Source organism: Phycodurus eques, chromosome 12, assembly GCF_024500275.1.
Source record: "Phycodurus eques isolate BA_2022a chromosome 12, UOR_Pequ_1.1, whole genome shotgun sequence".
NCBI lineage: Eukaryota > Metazoa > Chordata > Actinopteri > Syngnathiformes > Syngnathidae > Phycodurus > Phycodurus eques.
Genome location: NC_084536.1, coordinates 21,087,454 through 21,107,500, shown reverse-complemented (window position 1 = coordinate 21,107,500; position 20,047 = coordinate 21,087,454). Strand labels below are relative to the sequence as shown.

Below are 20,047 nucleotides of genomic sequence, written 5' to 3'. Positions count from 1 at the left end.
AATGTAAACGCCACACTGGAAGACAGAAGCCCGAATTTGAACCCCCAACCTCAGAACTGTGAGCCGGATGTGCTAACCACGCGAATAGTGTATTGACAACATCCGCACCAGCCAATCTCAATTCTGGCTTGAAGTGGATAAAATAGATTTCACTCAATTAAATAGAAATTTTAAAAACGTTTATATTGTGTGTTGTTTTTGTCTTTTCGCAATGCATTTTTTAAACAGTTATTCTGTCTATTAATATGATTAATAAACAACAAAATTGGAGACTGGTCATTTCTTTCTAAGTGAGCAAACTTACAAATTCAGCAGGAGATCAAATTATTATGTTCCAACTTGCAGCCAAAAGCAGGTGACGCATGTTTGATTTACCTCCTGATTTGGTCTCCTGGTTTTTCTGAAAGCAGAGCGCAGGGTTTGGTGTTTTGTATTTATTTATATATTTAGTTTTTTTTTGCTTTGAAATACAAGGAAAAAAAACACCAGAGGAGACTCCCATACCTTGTCGGTGAAAAATGAGCTGCTGAACGGGAACGACAGAGCCTGCAAACAAAATGAGGTTCTAAGTATTTGGTTTGGCCTCCGTCGCCGGCTGTGTGGTGTGCGCGGTGTGATATCTTCTCCATCGTTACCTCATCATGGGAGGGGACCGCATCAAAGACGAAGCCGGCGTAACCTGGGGTGCTGGGATTTGAGCTGAGCGAGAACACGAAGGCTGGAGATTTGCTATCAGACAGGCCCTGAACTGGGGACTGAGTCGGGCTGAAGCTAAAGTGAACATACACACATTCACCATTTTAGGTTCTTGTTTTGATCAGGATTTGCTAAATTAAACCTACTTAAAGTGGAATGTTGGCGTTCCAGGCACAGGGGAGGACTGAGGTTTTGTTTGTTCACACTGCAGTGGCAGTAGAGCGGCGTGTTCCTGTGGTGCCAGCTCCTCTTCCTCTGCTGGACCGCCTTCCTCCATTTGCTCGCGTGCCGCCTCCTCTTCCTCCGACACAGTCGACTGCTTTGCCTGTCCACAACAACACCGTATAGAAAGTAAAATGGACGCTACCCTACAAAAAGTCATTGGCCAACACCTAAAAAAGCAAATAGAAGAAAAACAAAAATGCAACTCCAAAAACATCACGGTGAACAAGATTTGGTTGAAATTTTAAAACCGCCGTATAATTTATTAAAATACACAGTATATTAGAGATTTCATATCTGTTGAATTATGTAAAATGTACAATTATTTTTCATTCAGCAATCATTTTAAGACAAAAACAACATAATACAGTCAAATGTTTTCAATTTTAAAAGGGCTGCAAGTAACGATTACTTTAATAATCGATTAATCTGTCGCTAATTTTTTTTCAGGTGAATGATGAATCAGATAAAAAAAAAAATTAAATTCCATCACTTCAAATTGAAATTGCAGAAAATGCAATAAATAAATAGATAATTTAATTGCTGGTTTGGTTTGTAACATGTTATAAAATAGGCAAAAAAAAAATTATAATGCCCCCTCCCTTAAAAAAAAGGACACGTTTCCAAATGTCCTATTTTGATTAAACACACAGATAAACAGTCTGCTTTCATGGAGAACTACAAATTGGAGCAAATTTTTGTATTTCAGAAGTCAAAATGGTAGCCCGTCGCATTAATCAGTATCCAAAAGTAGCTCTCGGTTTCAAAAAGGTTGGTGATTTAACATATTATAATATTGGATGTTCATCCATCCATCCATTTTCTGAGCCGCTTATCCTCACAAGGGTCGCGGGGGTGCCAGAGCCTATCCCAACTATCATCGAGCAGGAGGCGGAATACAACCTGAACCGGTTGCCAGCCAATCGCAGGGCACATAGAAACAAACAACCATTCGCACTCACATTCACACCTACTGGCAATTTAGAGTCTTCAATTAACCTCGCATGCATGTTTTTGGGATGTGGGAGGAAACCGGAGTGCCCGGAGAAAACCCACGCAGGCACGGGGAGAACATGCAAACTCCACACAGGCGGGGCCGGAGATTGAACCCCGGTCCTCAGAACTGTGAGGCAGACGCTCTAACCAGTCGATCACCGTGCCGCCATATTGGATGTTGTTTTGTCATTTATAATGCCAAATATTCAAAAATGTAAATTGAAAATTGTAATTTAATATTTATTTATTAAAAAATGGTTAACAGTAAATTTTACAATTATATAAAACATTTAACATCCACTTAATTTATAATTATTATTATTCAATATTCTTTTAGAAATTATTTGAAATACTTTATCTCACTAATTTTGTTCATTAATTGCAGTAGCTATTTTGAGACAAAACAAATAAAAATGTATTTTTTTACATTTAATTTTTGTACACAATTCAATGCTATTTTATTATTAATTAATGCCTAATATTTTACCATCCCTTATCAATTTCAGGTATATTATAAAAATGACTTTTACAAAATACTACATTATTTTTTCCTCATATTAATTTTTAAAACTACAAATACTCAAACTATAAAAATTTAAAACTAAAAAAAATTATTTAAAATATTTTAAGTGCTTGCTCTACTGAGATGTGGTCAGTATTGCATTGTAAAAACGACTAATCTAATGGTGGTCCAAGACTTGTGCACCGGCCACTACATTAGGTACACTTTCACAATCCAAACATCTTGTTTTTTCCTCCTTTCTCCAAAATGATTATTACTATCCTCATAAAAATGTATAAAGTTGGCTGGGTGGATTCTGTTGGAATTACTTGGCTTAATGGTCCTATCTCCTTGTCCTCCTCACCCTCACTGGACATCTCATCTGGTCCACGATGATCTAAAAACATATTTAGCGCTCGGGTTTGACTGTGCATGCGAACCGGGCAAAATGTGTCATTCTAAAGCCGTGTGCTTACCTTCTGCCCTCACATGTTGCTCACTGCTTCTTGTTTCATCAGTACTGCAGAAGAATGATTCATGGGCCTCGCTTTGCGCATCCATTTCCTCGGGGTTCCCGTCCGCAGAGGTTTGCGGACTGCTCAGACACCTCTTTGTTTGTCACATTGAGTCGAAACAAGACCATCAAGACAGAAGGATGATGTACGATGACGTTCTTACCGGACGCGCCGCAGTCTCACCTTTGTCTCATTCACATTCACAGCAGAGAAGACAGTCAGGGATTCCATCACAGGTGAACTCTCCATTTCCATGTCTGCTTTTGTGCACTCCAGATGAAGGTCACTAGAGGGAGGAATAGAAAAAATAGCTGATATTATATACAGTGGATATAAAAAAATAATAATGTATACACCCCTGTTCAAATGCCAGTTTATCTTTCGTGATATCCATCCATCTATTTTCTGAGCCATTTCTCCTCACTAGGGTCGCGGGCGTGCTGGAGCCTATCCCAGCTGTCATCGGGCAGGAGGCGGGGTACACCCTGAACTGGTTGCCAGCCAATCGTAGGGCACATAGGAACAAACAACCATTCGCACTCACAGTCATGCCTACGGGCAATTTAGAGTCTACAATTAATGCATGTTTTTGGGATGTGGGAGGAAACCGGAGTGCCCGGAGAAAACCCAAGCAGGCACGGGGAGAACATGCAAACTCCACACAGGTGGGACCGGGGATTGAACCCGGGTCCTCACAACAGTGAGGCTGACGCTCTCACCAGTCGTCCACCGTGCCGCCTCTTTTGTGATATATAAAATGAAACCAGGGTAAATAATTTATGAACATTTTCCAACATTAAAGTGACCTATAACCTGAACAACACAATTTTGAAAAAATGAAGGGTCTGTTTTTCTTCTGCTGGAACTTAGTCAAGGGGAAGGGAATTATAACAGCTCTGAATTGCAGTCAGCGTTAGCAGAAAACCTTTAGGCTTCTGCTAGACAGCAAAAACAAATGTTAGGAAAAGGTTACAAGAACAGCTGAAATTTATTTGGGGTTCTCCAGAGGCACTTTAAATGGGGGCAGGTGTGTGCTGAATTCCATTTTCCATGAGTTACAATGTGACTGGTTGATTCTGAAAATAGTCACATCCCCAGCTCGAAGAGGGTGTGCACACTTGTGCAACCCCATTATCTTAGTGTTTTATTTTTATTTCCGCTCTCAAAAAGATTTCTTTTTTTCAATTGAGTTATAGGTCACATTAATTGTTGAACAAGTTTTGAACTCAATTATGTTTTTTATATATCATAAAAACCTGGCATTTAAACAGGGGGGTGTAGACTTTTTTTATATCCACTGTAATTGTCACTAATCTACTTTCTGTGTATATACAGTGAAAATACCTGGCTGGTCCTTTCTCTGAGGAGGAACAAGGAGCACCAGAATCTGCGAAATCAAACATTTCAATCTTTAAATGCTCAATTCACTGCAATACAGCTGTAAAGCTTCAAACTTACAATGGTGTACTAGCGACACACTGAAATAAGCAATAATATCACAAGACAAACTTGAAAACTACATTTCCCAGCTGATATATTGCTAATTTCATTTACTGCGGGGGTCAGGGGGAGGGGGTTACGTTCTGGAACGTAACTATTGGCTGCACATGTTCATTACCAGTGATGTAGGCCCCGCCCCCTTCCTTGGCATTCACTGTCACATCATCTTGAGAGGCTATGATTGGGCTCTCCGTGTCGTCATTTTGCGCTTGCAGCTTTTGCGCAAACGGCTTTTGATGTTCCTGAAACAGCTTCTTGTAGCTTGCAATTTTTTCTTCGAAAACTTTCCTAGGTAAGTTAGAGATAAAGCGGGGAAAGATATGCAATATAAATTCCCAAAATAATTCGCGAAACAAACAATTGCCAGACTCACTTGTCATTGATGTAACTGGCTTTCACACTCTCCAGTTCTGCTTTCAAAGTGTGCTTATACTGCAAAAGTAAGCCCTGAGTCACCTTCATGCTAGGAGGGAGAAAAAGCAGTTACATAATAAATATATCACAGTGATAATTTAGCACTATTTCGGGCTGGGCACTATGGCCGCAAAATAAAATCTAATTGTTTTCACAAAATTCTGTGAATCACTTTCCCCCCCATTTAAGTCGAGTTAAAGCGACACCATTTGAAATGTCATCTTAATTTTGACGCGTCGATTTAGAGAACCCCTCGTAATTTTGGCCCGTACGAGCTTATTGGTGGAAATTCATAACTGAAACTTGTCAGTCAATCGGAGAAGGGGTTCCCCGAGTAGCAGACGAAATGAATGTGTCCAGGAGATATGTTGAGAAATAATGAAGTTATACTGTTTTTCTCTAGACCAGATTTCCGATACGTGATATCACACAAAAATGTTCCCCAAAAAGGCCATTTTTACCCACACAAAAAAACTCAAATTTCATCAGAACCCACCATCCGATTTTCAAGATTCTTACTGCGTTGTACTCAGGTTGAAGTTGTCATTGCAACCAGCCTCTGCATTTTGACTGACTATCCTTTTTGTGAAATCTTGTCCAATTGCTACTAATATGATGTAGTCATACCTTTTTGCGACTGCCCGGTTGTGTTTCAAAGTGTTGCGTTTCATGTCCGTATCCTCTTCCAATGCCTTGATAAGTGCGCGTGTTGTTTCAATGCAAGTCCTCCTCTCTGCAATGTCAGCTTTATAAACTGTGGCCACGTGCAACAAGCCAAAGTTAATGACACAGGATAAGAAACTAAATGGGTGCCTTTTAGTTTATTTCAAAATGGCCGAATTACATTTTAAAATAACAACTTTAAAGCGTTACCTTCTACCTCTCGATCAATGTCATTCTTCTTCTGAGAAAGCTCACGAATTACAATGACTACACAAAGAAAAATAAAGATACATTCATATAAGGCTTTTCAATTCAGCGCAGCGTAGCTGTTTGCCAATTAGATCAATCTGTGCCAATGTCAACTGAAGGTAACCACGTTAGCTTAAACTGATCTTAACTTATGGTTAATAGCAGACAAAACATGAAGTAAAATGATGAATTTGACATTGTAATAAAATGACTTACCTAACCGGCAGAGGAGGCTATCAATGGCTCTGAGCATATTTTGATAGGCCATATTAGTTTCAGTTACTTAAGCTTTAGCATTAGCTAATTAGCTTGACTTCTAATTGCTGTTTACTGACGCCATTTTTGGGCGCCAAGGCTCAGATGAAACTAGAGTTAATTCACAATGTACTGGATTAATTACGAGCCTAATTTACTAACGAACTGGTCGTTATTTTAAAAATCTACGCTTTTTACACCGTAAATTACTATTATTAAAGAGTCAATTACACGTTGTCAAGCTCAGACGTTTGTTGTAGCAGCGAGGTTAGTTTACGTATAGAGAGTTTATGTAAATTCGCCGGCTAATGAAGAACCGAATTTCATCTCGCATTTTTTATACTTTGAAATAGTTTTGACTCAATCACTATTCTAGTTAAAAGACTGTTGTTTTTATATTGGAAGAATTGGCGTATTTTCGTGACGTTTGACGGAAGTAAGGGCGGGGCTTAAGTGCTACTGTATTCTCGTAAACGTTTTACGTAAAGCATCTGTCCACACGCCCGCTAGAATCTGTGGCTAGAGCTATTCTGAAAATACCTTTACGTAAAGCGTCGGTCTGGCGGTGCGAGTCATTTTGGCGTAACCCATCTGTACAGCTCAATGTGTGATGTGTTCGCTTGCCGCTAAGTGCGACACAAATATCGGGGTTTATCTTTTAAATTATTGCAATTCTACCCAATGCTGGCGTAGCTCCGTTAAGGTAAGAGTTACTATCGGTTGTCGTGCGTACGGGAGTGACTTGTCGTACGTCGGCTGTCGGAAGACAAAAGAGCGGACATGGGTGTGATTTAAATGGGAGGAGAATGGCTTGCATTGTCATTTTAATTTCTTCATTTGTGGTTTAAATGTTCACCGGAACCGCGCAGCTCAACAAAAACGCTTCTCTAACGAAACTACACAGCTTGTGTTATGATACATTAACTTGACGAAACCAATGGAAATCCCAAACATTTTCTGCCAAATCGATCAGACATTGTTTATTCGATACTGTATATATATCTATTAAACATATACAGTATATGCATTGTGTTTTTTATGAGCTAACATCAGCACATGCATGGACGCACACAGAATGTAGGTCACCATCGTTTTGCACGTGATTCATTTTGTAGCTTGAAATAGAAAAATTGTGTTTTTTTTAAACCCCTCTCCCTGGACTTGTGTTTATGTCATCCATCCAGTCGCTTCCTGCCTGAACGTAATGAGTGGACAATAGTCCTCATTCAATATAGTCTTCATAGAGTTGACTATATAGGCCAGCTGAAAGGATGACCCATGTGGAGGAGTCTCCGACCGAAGGAGAAGGCAGTCCCCAGATCATCTCCCTCGGGTCAGAATCGTCGGCGAACCACGTAGATGACGGCGACGTGGGACCGTCCGTGAGGAGGAAGAGGAGGAGAAAACGAGAGCAGCGTCCCGAGTCCGTCATCGTCTATCGCTCCGACGTGGCGCGAGGCCCCGGTGATGACCAAGGAGACGAAGAAGAGGGAGCTGAGAGGAGCACTGAGGAGGGAGCCAAGTTCCTCTGTACGCCCACAAATGAAGGTGAGTCATCTTCGTCTCATTTCAGAGCATCAACATTACGTACTTTTGCACAATCCAACAGAAGCATTTAACAAAAAAAAAAAATCCGCTTTTTCTTATACACATAAGACCTCCACCGAAGAAAAACTGAATTTTGAAAACATCACCAATATCCATCCGCATCTGACCAAATTTTGTGATTTAAAGTGGACATATTTCGCAATATTTTTGTTAATACCCAGAGATTCAAGACTTAAAGGACGCTTTACACACCCTGTTTGTTATCTTGCTAAAATTAAACCGTTTTGCAAGTGAGCTAGCCCTCATACCGCCCCATATACTGCTCGGCCAATGGCGAATCTGGCTTTTGTTACCATGACGACATGGAAGGCACGTGAGCTTTGCAACTAGAGAGGTTTTCCGGGTTCGCTTGTTTGCTTCGACTTCCGAGAGCAGAGCCCAGAGTGTTGGGAAAATTGTGGCAGCAGTAGTTTGTACACTGCAATGTGTGTAAGTGAGCACAAGGACACATAACTAAACACAAATTAGTCCAAATCCACCACACTCCCATGTCACTGTGTCCACAATTTCACCAAGCAATCAAGTATGTTACGTTGATCAGAAGCCAAAACTGTTACCTATTGCTAATATGTGCATCCAACTAAACTCAGTGCATCTCTTGTTACCTTTTGGCTTTGTGGTACCAGTACTATTGGTGGTACACGGGCTCTCTCTAGTGGTACGCTATATCATCACTCAATAAAATACAAATCCTGTGATTGGCTGGTGACCAGTTTCAGGTGTACCCCACCTCTCGCCCGGAGATAGTTGGGATAGGCTCCAGCACGCCTGCGACCCTAGTGAGGATAAGCGGTACGGAAAATGAATGAATGAATGAATAAAATGCAAATCAACTTAACAACATTTAAAACATCAAATACAATCAAACATTTTTGAATGAAGCTTGTACTCTAGCTATGCATACAGCCTAATAAACCTTTTTGTCTATCAGTAAAATGTTTTTAAGTACAGTTCATTTGTATTTAACTTTCAGGTACAGTGCAATACACTTCCATTTGATCTTAAGAATTGTTTTTTTAAAACAAGTAAGTACAAATTTGATTTAACATTTATGTGCAGTACATTTAATTGGATCCTTATTTAAGTGCAGTGTTCATGTTCAAATGTTGGTCATTATGGTGGTACTTGGAGAGTTACAGTAAGTCTTCTTTTAGGTGGGACTTGATGTAAAATGTTTGATTACTGCCGCTGATCTAGTAGATATCTTTACCTCTGTCTGCTCCACAGACGGAGGCTGGAGCCTTCCTCCAGACAGCCGCTACGTAACCTTGACAGGCACCATCACGCGGGGCAAGAAGAAAGGCCAGGTGGTGGACATCCACGTGACCATGACGGAGAAAGAGCTCCGCGAGCTGGCCAAGTCCAGGGAGCGTCTCGACGCCGAGTGCGAGGCCGGGGAGGACTCCAAGCGGTCATGTAGCCTGGGTGTGTGCCGGGGGCCTCACGTTGTCCTGTGGAGCATCTCCTGCGCCCCTGTGGTCTTCCTGCTCTCCTTCATCACGTCCTTCTACTATGGCACTCTGACCTGGTACAACGTCTTCCTGGTGTACAACGAGGAGCGGACGTTCTGGCACAAAATCACCATCTGCCCGTTCCTTATCATCTTCTACCCCGTGCTCATCATGCCCGTGGCGCTGTCCCTGGCGCTATACTCCGCCGTGGTGCAGGTCTCTTGGGCCTTCAGCCGGTGGTGGCATGCCGTGAGGGACCTGGAGAAGGGATTCTGCGGCTGGGCCTGCGGGAAGATGGGCCTGGAGGACTGCTCCCCTTATAGCATCATCGAGCTGCTCGACTCCGACACCGTCTCGAGCACGCTGCAGAGCAAAGCCCCCAGGGAACTCGCCCAGACGTCGTCGGTGTGAAACTGGATGGAACCAGTTCACGTGCTGGATAGGCGTAAACAAGTGCAATGAAGAAGACAGAGTGCTACCTTTGATAACGTCATGAACAGCAAAAACGACAATAGATACAATACTGTGCAATCGTCTTGGGCTTCCATTAGATATGTCACGCGGGTGAGCTTGAGTTTATCCCTGCTGACTTTGAGCAAGAGGCGGAGTACAACCTGGACTAGTCGTCAGTCAATTGCAAGCACCAAATAGACAAACTGACAAACTTAATGAACAATTTAATTTAGAATCTTTAATGAAGCAGACGTGCAGACCACTATCACACCGTGTTGTCCTATAATAACCATATATACCACATTTCTGCATACAGTCAAAGAAAGTACCATTTAGTACCATTGCATTTATTACTCCTCTGGCTTTTATTTAATAAGTTATTAATTAGATTATTAAATATATATATTCTAATACCTCCACAGATAAACTGTTGACGTATCATAACATATGTCCCAAAATATAATATCCAAAATAGACAGTGCTGTATTATATTTACAATTATTTGTATTCACATATATTTTAATTATTGTTCATTATTATATTTACATATTAAATTTATAATAATACATTATCCATCATCCATTCTCTTAACTGCCTGTATCAAAATAATTCCTTTTTAAAATTACTCCAAATTATGAGAGCCACCAATTGGCAACAGCTGTTTTTTTTTGTTTTTGTTTTTGTTTTTTTGAGAGAGGGTAAAAAGAGGCAGCTTATTGTTCAAGTGGACACAACCAGTGATTAATTAAAACACGACATCAATTAGAGTGGAGGCTACTATTTAAGGAAATATGGTCCACTTGTCCATTGTCTAAAACATGTCCTCCTTTTTCTATTCTTCCTAGTCAGATTCTCACCAAAATCAAACTTCTTCTTTGGCACATGCGCCACCCCTTAGCAAAATTCGGTGCGCAACTATCGACTGTTTCACGTTGTCAGTGTGACTTCTGTGAAAATGGTACTAAATCAACAAGCTAGTAGTGGACTTTTGCACAGTATTGTATGTTTCTAGTATTCACAAACAGGTCTCTGATTCACAATTATTTGATGAAAAACTACAAGTTTACTTAACGTATCACCATTAGTCACTTTTCTCTGGACTATCGTTACACTATTTCCCTTTTATGCTGACCTAAAATGTTTTCCGACGCCAAGGTTTTTCACTCTCAACTGTATGGAAGTGTTTGTATTTATAATCAATTCACACCACTGTCCACTGTTTTTTTCTCTGAGTTTTAAAAGTCCGTGAGACGTCTCACCTCAGTGTTCACTGTAAGCATTCATTACGCAGGCTGCCTGTTATCTTGAACTTTTTCACGTTCACATCATTGTAATTGAAATTCTCCCAGTGAGAATCCTTTGTTACATTTTCTATGTGTTGAATGTTTGTTTAATTTATTGTAATACATGTATTTAAGTGTAGATACAAGTGTTGAAGATATTTGTTTTATCCTGAGATTTTTTTTTCAGAATTTTCTATTTGTTGTGATTTGAACATTACACACGTGTATGATAAGTATGACCTCAAAACAGTGAACAGGTAATGTCATGTTTTTCAGACGGCCCGGTAATTGGAACTTTTCGCATCCTATGTTATATATTCAGCATGGAAAACGGTTTGACTAATAAAAAGATAAACTTGTTGCATGACAACTCTATGACTATTATTCATCTACATGGGTGTGCTTTTTATTTTATTGCTGCTGTGCTCCGCATTTTCTATCCATTTTCTATAGCTCTTGTTCACCCTGGACTGGTCGTCGGTCAGTCACAGGGTACATATTATAGACAAACATCAATTTCACACTCACACCAATGGACAATTTAAAGTCTTAAATTAATCTAACATGCATGCGTTTGGAATGTGTGACTGTGCCTAACAGTTCTGAGGTTCCAGCCCGGAACCTTAGAAGTGTTAGACAAATGTGCTAACCACTATTTCAGCGTACTCTCAACTCAACTTTATTTAACAATATAATAAAGTCAAGTATAACAATAATAATAATAATATACAATTTCAAAACCTTCACTTTGAGATAAGCACTGTCATACTAACCTGGCCTAAAAATAAAACAGAATGAATACTTCCAGTTATTCAGTGTTGTCCTAATTACCTAAAATACGTAAACGTATTTATAAAATAAAATGGATACAAACAAATAGAATATTTAATTGTACGAAATTATAATACGAAAATAACAAAACGAACCACCTTAAAAATCGTGGAACTATTTTATATTACAATACATTAAATAAGGAAGTGAGCGCTTTTTCACCCGGACGTTTAATCAGGTGACACAGAGGCTCTCAAGGAGGGAAACAAAAATGTCCAAAGTAAGTACATTTATATTTAATGGAAGCTCGTAACTTTTAAACACGTTTCTGCTAACAGTTTTCTACTGTACTGCATTTTATTTTGGATCCGTAAGACACCGTGTCGTTCATGAAGTGAAAAGGCATGTTGGGACATGTCTGAAGGGGCAAGCTGAAGCTGACAAGCCTTAGTAATAATTCACTGGACTGTAATAAAATGGCCAACATAATAACATATTTGTTTGTGTTTCTGTATGTGCACTGCAGTCGTTTCATGTGCTGTGCATGGATGTTGGCTTTTCCATGTCCAACTCGTCACCAGGTGAAGACTCTCCATTTGAACTAGCCAAACAAGTAATTCAGAAGTTTGTCCAACGTCAGGTAAGCTCGAATACATTAAACCGCAAAATTATTTATTCATTCAGTACGGAGGAATAGTAGTGGTCGTGTTAAGTACACACTGAAAAGAAAAAGGAAACGTACACGAAATGGAAGTCGTAATCGCAATAGAATATAGCTGTATTTTTTTGATAAAAAAGATTAACGATAAACGATTATTTTCAACAATATTTGACTTTAATTTCGAAAAGATTTTTCTTCTCATAATATTATGACTTTAATCTTGAAAACATTACGTTTTACTTAAATACAACTATTTTTGTCATATTGCAATTAAAAATATACATCTTTTCTTATAAAAATATATGACTTTATTCGTGTAATATTGCAATTTTAATTTAAAAAATAGCTTTTTTTCTCAAAACTTTGACATTCTCATAGAATGACACCTTTAATCTTGAAAATATACAACTTTCTTTCAGTTTTTCATATTACGTGTAGCAAAATATTTCATTTAAATCTGGAAAATTAATATACATATTTTATTTATTTATTTTACTTAATTTATTCTCGTAATATTAAAACTTTAATCTTGAAAATATACTACTTTATCTCAAATATCCCAGTTCTTTTCTCCAAAATATACAACTTTATTCTTGTAAAATTGTGACTTTAATCTAGAAATTGGCTACTTTATTGTCTAAAAAAAAAAAAAAAAAAAATACAACTTGATTCTTGTATGATTACAACTTAAATCTTGTAGTTATTTTTTATTTTTTATTTTCAGAGTTTTAGAATTAACTAGTAATTTAGCATACAGAGCACATGTCATTGTAATTTGTTTTCCCAGGTGTTTGCCGAGGTAAAGGATGAATTGGCTTTGGTTCTGTTTGGGACAGACTCGACCAAGAACTCTCTGGCTCAAGATGGCCAGTACCAGAACATCACTGTGCATCGCAACCTGATGATACCTGACTTTCAGCTCTTGGAGGAGATTGAGAATCAGGTCCATCCGGAGAATCAACAGGGAGATTGTATCCTTTGCTTTCACTTTACACTTATGAAAAATAAAATAAATATATAATGACATTAAAAGAGACATGTCTCCTTTAACTGTTGTCAAAAGGGTTGGATGCTCTTGTGGTTTGCATGGATCTTCTTCAAACAGGAATAAAGTAAGTTTTTTATTTTTATTTTTTTTTAAAAATCTGATAACTCTTGTGCTAAGGGTGTGAACTTGTGTCACATAATTTTTTATATTTTTTTAAGGGGAAAACGTTATGACCGACTTAACATCTATTTCCTGAGTGACCTCAGTGTTGAAGCAAATTCGGAGCAGCTGGATGTCATTGTTGAAAACCTGAAACAAGCTAACATTACGCTGCAGTTCTTGTAAGTTCCAACATCAAGTTGCCTCATATAAGAGCCACCGCTCTATCAGATGCCGCTTGAATAATTAATTACCGCCCCCCGTTTTCACCTCAGGAGAAAAATAACAGGTGCTCCCACTATATACTGGCGCAGTAATAATCTTTACTATGGCTGGTACTGCCATGTGTCGCAGGAGACATCATTACGACAACACGCATCACCGGGATAGTAGGAGATGGTTGCATGGCAAAAGCTGTAAAACATTTGACCACTAACAAAAGATGATCTTCTGTGAGAAACCAATAAGCGACAAAGGCCCATAATACAATATGTTATCATAATTCTATGTTAAATTGTATAATGATTTTCATTAAATGGTATATTTGAAAATCTTGCCCTTTACTTCCCACCGTAAAATACTTTATTCTCGTACTATTACAGCTTTTTACCTTAATAATATACTACTTTTTTCTTGAAAATATAAAAATATATTCCCATATTACAACTTTAGTATATGAATATACTGTATATACAACGTTTTATCTTATATATTTTGTTCCCATTATAAATATGCACTTCTACACATGAATACCTAACTGATACCTCAGCCCCAACTGATGCCTGGTACTGATTGTAGTTGGAGATCTTAAGTCCCGTCGCACCCTGAGCCCTGTAGCCGAATGCCGCTTAAGTGGACCAGTGCCATAAAATTACAGTTAGCGAGTCTTTGCCGCACATCTGCAAATGCGCTGCAATGGAAAAACTGTAATATAGATTGTAAATGCACATTATTCTAAGAGTATTTTAAATGAGCTGTGCAAGGGATGTTGTTTGTGTAACTTACAGTAAGTTCCTTGAATCTACTGTATCTTTCAACCTATTTTAAAGAAATGGTTGAATTCTTTGCATTTTGCAGTTTACCCTTTCCTGCTGAAGATGAATCAGTGGATGAAGCAGGCGATGCGAGCAGAGGAGGCCCCGGTGCACATGGCTTGGGCAAAGGCCTGTCCGGGGAACAGAGGAGTGGACTGGACATGGTCAAACTCATCATGCGTAGCTTGGATGAGGAGGATGGTCTTGATCAGATTTACACACTCAGGTTAGAGGGCCTTTTGGTCTCTTTGAAGGAAACATAACAACGTAATTCCCCCCCCCCCCCCCCCCCCCCAATTTAAAACAGTTTAAACAACGTCTGGGATAGTCTGCATTCAGAATGTATTACACTTTACACACACTATTTCTTGTCTCTCTGAAATTAGCCCTATTTTGGGGGTCAGCCTTGTTTCATGCAAGTGAGCAACATTTTCTTTCACCATGAAATATCCCATTGAGATTAAAAACCTCTTTTTCAAGGGAGTCCTGGAGGCAGCAGCAAAAACAAAACAGTTACATATTTTCATAGCTACAACAACACAGAAGTTAAGAAAGTTCACATTGTGGAAATGGTCTCAAAAACTCTCTATTTGGATTGAAGTGTTCAAAGGAATGAAATAATCTTCCAGTCTCTCTATAGTCTATTCCATCCATAAGGAGCAGAGGAAACAAAAGCCCTTTTACCCAACTCTGTACAAGCATAAGGGACAGAAAGCAACACTGAAGAGAATAGGATTCATACTTTCTTTGATTAATTAATACCCCTATTTCACTGGTGGAGACTCTGTGACCCGGGAGACCAAAATATTGCTTGCGCTCTCACCAGAAAGGTGTGTGGGAGATATCACCAGACAACGTAACAAACCACTTCACCTGGAAGTCGTTGATATAGGCCTATATTCAGTTTATATATTCTTTAAATAAATATACAATGTATACAGTGTGTGTACGTGCTATGTGCGTGTTCCTCGCTCGCCGGGACAGTCCTCTGATGAGGAAGATGCTTTAACCTCCATTAAATCCAAAATATTGGGGCGATTGTTCTGATATTTTTCGAGGTTGAAGTGGGCCTAGATAGAGATGTCCATGTAAATTTTGGTGATGATTGCTCACAGTTTTGTGACATTAAGCTCCGTAAAAGTTTTTCTCTATAGTGGGCATATAGAAGAGTCGCCAAAAGGTCTCCAAATCGAACATGTCCGAGAATCCTTGGCGACCCGGCTAGTCTTCAGGAGACATCACGGAGACGTCTCAACAACCAGCAGAGACTCAAGTCACCATCAGGTCGCTAACTAGTCTCCGGGCCACCGAGATAGGGGTCCAATCCATGCATCCAACAAGAATTAATGCAGCTCTGCCTACCTTTTGACTTTGATATTAAAGCAGCAGCTTCGCACCTGTGAGCGATGTGGGTGTTTCTGCATGATAGTGTTTCACACAGTGTGGTGCGGCCAAATGTTTGAAAGTGGCTCTGGATCTTCGCCCACCCTAGATGGGGATAGATCTTCGCCCATCCTGTCATGCGGCAAAACTCTGTGTGAGGGTGGTTATTACGTCAATTAGCCCCACAGTTACGGAGCACTGGAGTGGAAGTGCCGTTCTGGTCGCTCACAGACATGTATTCAGAAATAGGCAGCTCACAGATTTACTTGGTTTTATTATTTCACACTTGATGAGTGAGCATGCACTCCAGAGATCCCTTGTCCTCCTTAAATGAGAAGAATATCATTGGTTTAGTACGTCTTAAAGTGTTTTTCTTTCCTTATGCACAACTCGCAGGAATGCTATTGAGGGGCTGTGTATGTTCAAGCAAATCGAGAGAAGACCCATGGCGTGGCCCTGTCAGCTGACCATCGGCAGCTCTCTGTCCATCCGCATCGTTGGCTACAAAGCTGTACGTGGTTTGACAAGAACGTTGCATGAATACACACTCACAAACCAACACATGAGGTACACCTGCATAATCTAATGTGCTACAGTGAAAACAAAAAAAATGCCTCACACAATTGCAAATCAATAGTATTGGTCTGTCCTCACTTCGTCTGTTATTTTTGTGAAATATTAACCAATTTAAAGTGGTGAAACTAACTTGAGAACAAATCTGTAAACGGTCTTGAATGCTTAAAATGTCTGAGAAGCGTTGTAAAACTCCATCTATTTCCTCGTTCTGTGGAAGCCTGTGGTATAATTGTCACCTATATTGAAAGTGGATTTTTTTTTTCCAATGACAAGTGAAAATAGTGAGGTAAGAAACATTTGAGTAGACTTTTTTGGTAAAATCGATTGCTGTATTGCTTCATTGCAAAAGTAAGCTGGATGAGCCATATTGAGGTAAGTGTGTGCTGATTCGTTTCTGCCTATATACTCATGTTAAGTGAGCATATTGCTATATCGATTGCATCGCTCCTGGCTCTAAGACTTTTGAAAAAGAATTTGGGGAAGATAAAAAGTGTTTGCTTTTATGAATTTAAAGCATTTTTGTATGGTTGGTGGCGTCGTGTGACAGCAGCAGACTTTGAAGGCTGCGGCTGGAGCCGTGTTTGTACCATTAATGACAGCGTAATAAATTAAAGATAAAAAAAATAATAATATATATATATATATATATATATTGAGCATATTAAATGCGCTATTGAGTTTAATTTTGAGATGGTGTTTCCATGTGACTGTGCAATGGTATGTCATAGCAACATAAGGTATAATACCAACTTGAACAAAGCGGTGTTTGGAAACTCAGGCAAAACAACTTTTTTTTTTTTTTTCCTGAAAGTTATCATTTTAGAAGTGGGGGGATTTCGCCCAACAGAGACGATATGGAAAATATGAGTAAATAGTGCCACTTTATAGTGTGGAAGATTCCTTTGTTCACACTGGCTATGCAGCAAATTTGGTCATGAGTTTTGTCGCTGACATCACGCTAAGACATGACGATGTAAACGGTACTGTGCATTCCCAGGGCAATTAGTTATACGGCAATTGCTCCAAAACATTAACATTATTGCAAATGACTGCCAGTTTCGTTTTGTTGAGAAACAAATACACGAAGAGGCACTTGTTAGTGATATATAGGCCATTTGGGTGCTATAAGTCCTTTTTTAAAGATTTCTCAAAATTACCAAAAATAATTTAACAAGGTTGGAAACGGATAAATATCAATATGCAACACTTCTATAAATATCAGCAAGTGTTTACATTTTCAGATGATCACTTCTACAACATTTATAGTAAGTCACAATGTCCCATCACTGGTGAGCTATTTCTAGAACAGACCCGTGGGCTACTCATGTGGTCCTTGGGGATACTTATGATACCCGTGGCCACCTTGTTGGTAACCTTCTGCTGTAGGTGCTCTACAACGGTGTTCATGCTATATTGTGACCTTTTTCTAAAAAGGAAATCACCCTCCTTTTATGAGTCCCGCTTGTGTCTGCCAGGTGACCGAGGAGAAACTAAAGAAAACATGGCTCACGGTGGACGCTCAAACCAACGAGAGAGACCATGTGAAGAGAGAGACAGTCTACTGTCTGGATGACGACAATGAGACAGAGGTGCAGAAGGACGACATTGTCCAAGGTAACTACATTCCGCCAAGGTTCTGCTACCGCTTTTCTGAGCATGTAAGGCTATACATTTAACCATAATGCTTCCAGAATTATGGCCATACTCAACATATTTTAAATAGATGTATCCATAAATGTCCTGCAATTGGCCTCTCGCCCAATGTCAGCTGAGATCAGCTCCAGCTCATCCGCAACCCTAATCGGGACACTGAAGTAGTATCCATATAATGTTTTCTTTCATTGTATGTGACTTTTTCATGATCATCATTATGTTAGCTGATTGGCTGAAAGAAATCACATGGTTCTACTGCTTTATAGTGAGTTACTGTATGTGGCATGCTTTTTACCAGCTAGGATTCCTTGCTCAGTCAGGCAACAAAGTGGTAAAACCATTTGAAAACCAACACTAGACAGTAGGCACCTCTCAGTCGGTGTCAATAGGTTTGAAATAAAAATCATTAAAATAACATCAACTAAACTCAATTCAGTAAACTTAATTTGTCAGTTGGGGGCAAATTGAGATGGACAGTTGCTCTGAATAAACCATGCAACTGCAAAGAAAAAACAGTTCTCTGTGAGGGTCAATGACAAAAAAAATTAAATAAAAATTTATATAGTAAGGCGGCACGGTGGACGACTGGTTAGAGCGTCAGCCTCACAGTTCTGACGGTTTGGCACATAGAACTTTTTGGTGAATAATACAATGGAGTTTTATAGCTTTACCTCCTTCTTCGCTTACTTTGTGACACACTAGGGTTGATAATCCACTGTGCTCGCCAACCATGGCAGGTATGCCATCTGTAATAATCCGCGTGATTTTATTCCACTTTAATTTTATGTCATGTACGGCGAAACAAACAGAAGCAAATAAATATTTCCCTCTTGTTTGGTCCTTAAGGCTCTGGAGGTCAAGTAGCTCTTCACGCACGTTAATTTCACTGTCCACTCCGCTAAAAAAAATCAGGAACTGAGCGCTGTCGGATGCATCCGTGCTTTCGTCATAGGCTCACGAAAAAAATTCAATCTCCACTCCTTTTGCGTCCAACTGTCTCTTAACATCAGAAGAAACTTCTTCGCTCCTTCGTGACACAGTGCTACGAGCCAGGAAAACATTGGCGAACTGTTGCTTTTTCTCAGGACAAATGTTCTCCACCATTTTCATCACACAGTTTTTAATAAATTCACCCTCAGTAAAAGGTTTGCAGTGCTTGGCAATCAGCGTTGCCACCTCATAGCTTGCCTTTGTTGTATTTTCATTTGACTCACTGGCTCTTGTGAAAAAGTGTTGCTGTGCCGTTAAACCAGCTTCCAGTTGCTTCAATTTTCCACTGCGTTCGTTTCCAGTTAGCCTGTCGTAATTAGCATGTTCCGTCTGGTCGTGCCTCTTTATATTGAACTCCTTGAACACAGCCACAGTCTCTTGGCAAATTAGGCAGACGCAGTTGTTTCTAAACTCAGTGAAAAAATATTCAGATTTCCATTTGTCCTGGAAACGTCGGCCCATGCTATCAACTTTCCTTTACTTACTTCCAGTTGCCATTTTAGAAATGGGCAAAAAACAGATCATGCGCAAAATGGCCTCGCGAGAGTTCAGCCACAAGTTTACTGCCATCCTATGGTGAAATATAAAATTGCGTGTGTATTTTGTATTGCCGGGCCACATATTATTGGTTTTATGACAGAGGCTTCGGGCCAGTGGAAATATGAACACGGGCCGGATTTGGCCCGGGGGCCGGACTTTGGGCATGTCTGCTCTAACCAAACCCCTCTAAACGGCTGGTGTGCTTGTTTTGTGTTACCAGGTTTTTGCTATGGGAGTGACATTGTTCCCTTCTCCAAAGTGGATCAAGAGCAGATGAAATACAAACACGATAGCAAGTGCTTTGCTGTTTTAGGCTTTACCAACCAAAACCTGGTACTGTGCTATTTTATTTTATTTATTTATTGTGATTTCTGTACATGTTCAGTGTTCATGTTTCCGGCATGCCTGCAGGTTCCTCGCCACTCCTTCATGGGAACTCAGACCATCAAGATATTTACTCCAAACGACGATGAGGTTAGATCCAA

The 20,047-nt window shown here is 39.6% G+C and overlaps 3 protein-coding genes across 6 annotated transcripts in view; 2 read left to right on the top strand and 1 right to left on the bottom strand.

The window, feature by feature from the left end:
• The window catches only part of LOC133411028 (uncharacterized), a 7,517-nt gene extending 749 nt beyond the window's left edge, over positions 1 to 6,768 (bottom strand). The window contains exons 1-13 of one of the 2 annotated variants that reach the window (XM_061692825.1): positions 5,974 to 6,768; positions 5,719 to 5,775; positions 5,473 to 5,599; positions 4,805 to 4,894; positions 4,550 to 4,719; positions 4,276 to 4,318; positions 3,115 to 3,217; positions 2,893 to 3,025; positions 2,746 to 2,813; positions 843 to 1,021; positions 636 to 771; positions 505 to 546; positions 376 to 400 (exon numbers count right to left, since the gene is read on the bottom strand). In XM_061692825.1, the coding sequence (XP_061548809.1) occupies positions 376 to 400; positions 505 to 546; positions 636 to 771; positions 843 to 1,021; positions 2,746 to 2,813; positions 2,893 to 3,025; positions 3,115 to 3,217; positions 4,276 to 4,318; positions 4,550 to 4,719; positions 4,805 to 4,894; positions 5,473 to 5,599; positions 5,719 to 5,775; positions 5,974 to 6,025 (1,225 nt within the window). In that variant the 5' untranslated portion in view covers positions 6,026 to 6,768. The remainder of the gene's footprint in view (positions 1 to 375; positions 401 to 504; positions 547 to 635; positions 772 to 842; positions 1,022 to 2,745; positions 2,814 to 2,892; positions 3,026 to 3,114; positions 3,218 to 4,275; positions 4,319 to 4,549; positions 4,720 to 4,804; positions 4,895 to 5,472; positions 5,600 to 5,718; positions 5,776 to 5,973) is intronic. The other variant, XM_061692826.1, reaches the window with a different exon arrangement.
• On the top strand, positions 4,637 to 11,138 carry tmem169b (transmembrane protein 169b). Of its 3 annotated transcripts, none has more exons than XM_061692829.1 (3): positions 4,637 to 4,723; positions 7,197 to 7,560; positions 8,848 to 11,138. In XM_061692829.1, the coding sequence occupies exons 2-3, from the start codon at positions 7,284 to 7,286 to the stop codon at positions 9,480 to 9,482; spliced, it is 912 nt and encodes a 303-aa protein (XP_061548813.1). In that variant the 5' UTR covers positions 4,637 to 4,723; positions 7,197 to 7,283; the 3' UTR covers positions 9,483 to 11,138. The 3 variants fall into 3 exon arrangements, with proteins under 3 accessions (XP_061548813.1, XP_061548811.1, XP_061548812.1); XM_061692827.1 differs by lacking the exon at positions 4,637 to 4,723 and adding an exon at positions 6,500 to 6,715; XM_061692828.1 differs by lacking the exon at positions 4,637 to 4,723 and adding an exon at positions 6,500 to 7,089.
• A 667-nt stretch (positions 11,139 to 11,805) lies between these two features.
• Positions 11,806 to 20,047, top strand: part of xrcc5 (X-ray repair complementing defective repair in Chinese hamster cells 5) — a 15,097-nt gene continuing 6,855 nt past the window's right edge. The window contains exons 1-10 of the mRNA XM_061691914.1: positions 11,806 to 11,858; positions 12,105 to 12,218; positions 13,027 to 13,210; positions 13,303 to 13,351; positions 13,446 to 13,568; positions 14,464 to 14,646; positions 16,200 to 16,314; positions 17,855 to 17,993; positions 19,783 to 19,895; positions 19,974 to 20,036. Of these exons, the coding sequence (XP_061547898.1) occupies positions 11,850 to 11,858; positions 12,105 to 12,218; positions 13,027 to 13,210; positions 13,303 to 13,351; positions 13,446 to 13,568; positions 14,464 to 14,646; positions 16,200 to 16,314; positions 17,855 to 17,993; positions 19,783 to 19,895; positions 19,974 to 20,036 (1,092 nt within the window). The 5' untranslated portion in view covers positions 11,806 to 11,849. The remainder of the gene's footprint in view (positions 11,859 to 12,104; positions 12,219 to 13,026; positions 13,211 to 13,302; positions 13,352 to 13,445; positions 13,569 to 14,463; positions 14,647 to 16,199; positions 16,315 to 17,854; positions 17,994 to 19,782; positions 19,896 to 19,973; positions 20,037 to 20,047) is intronic.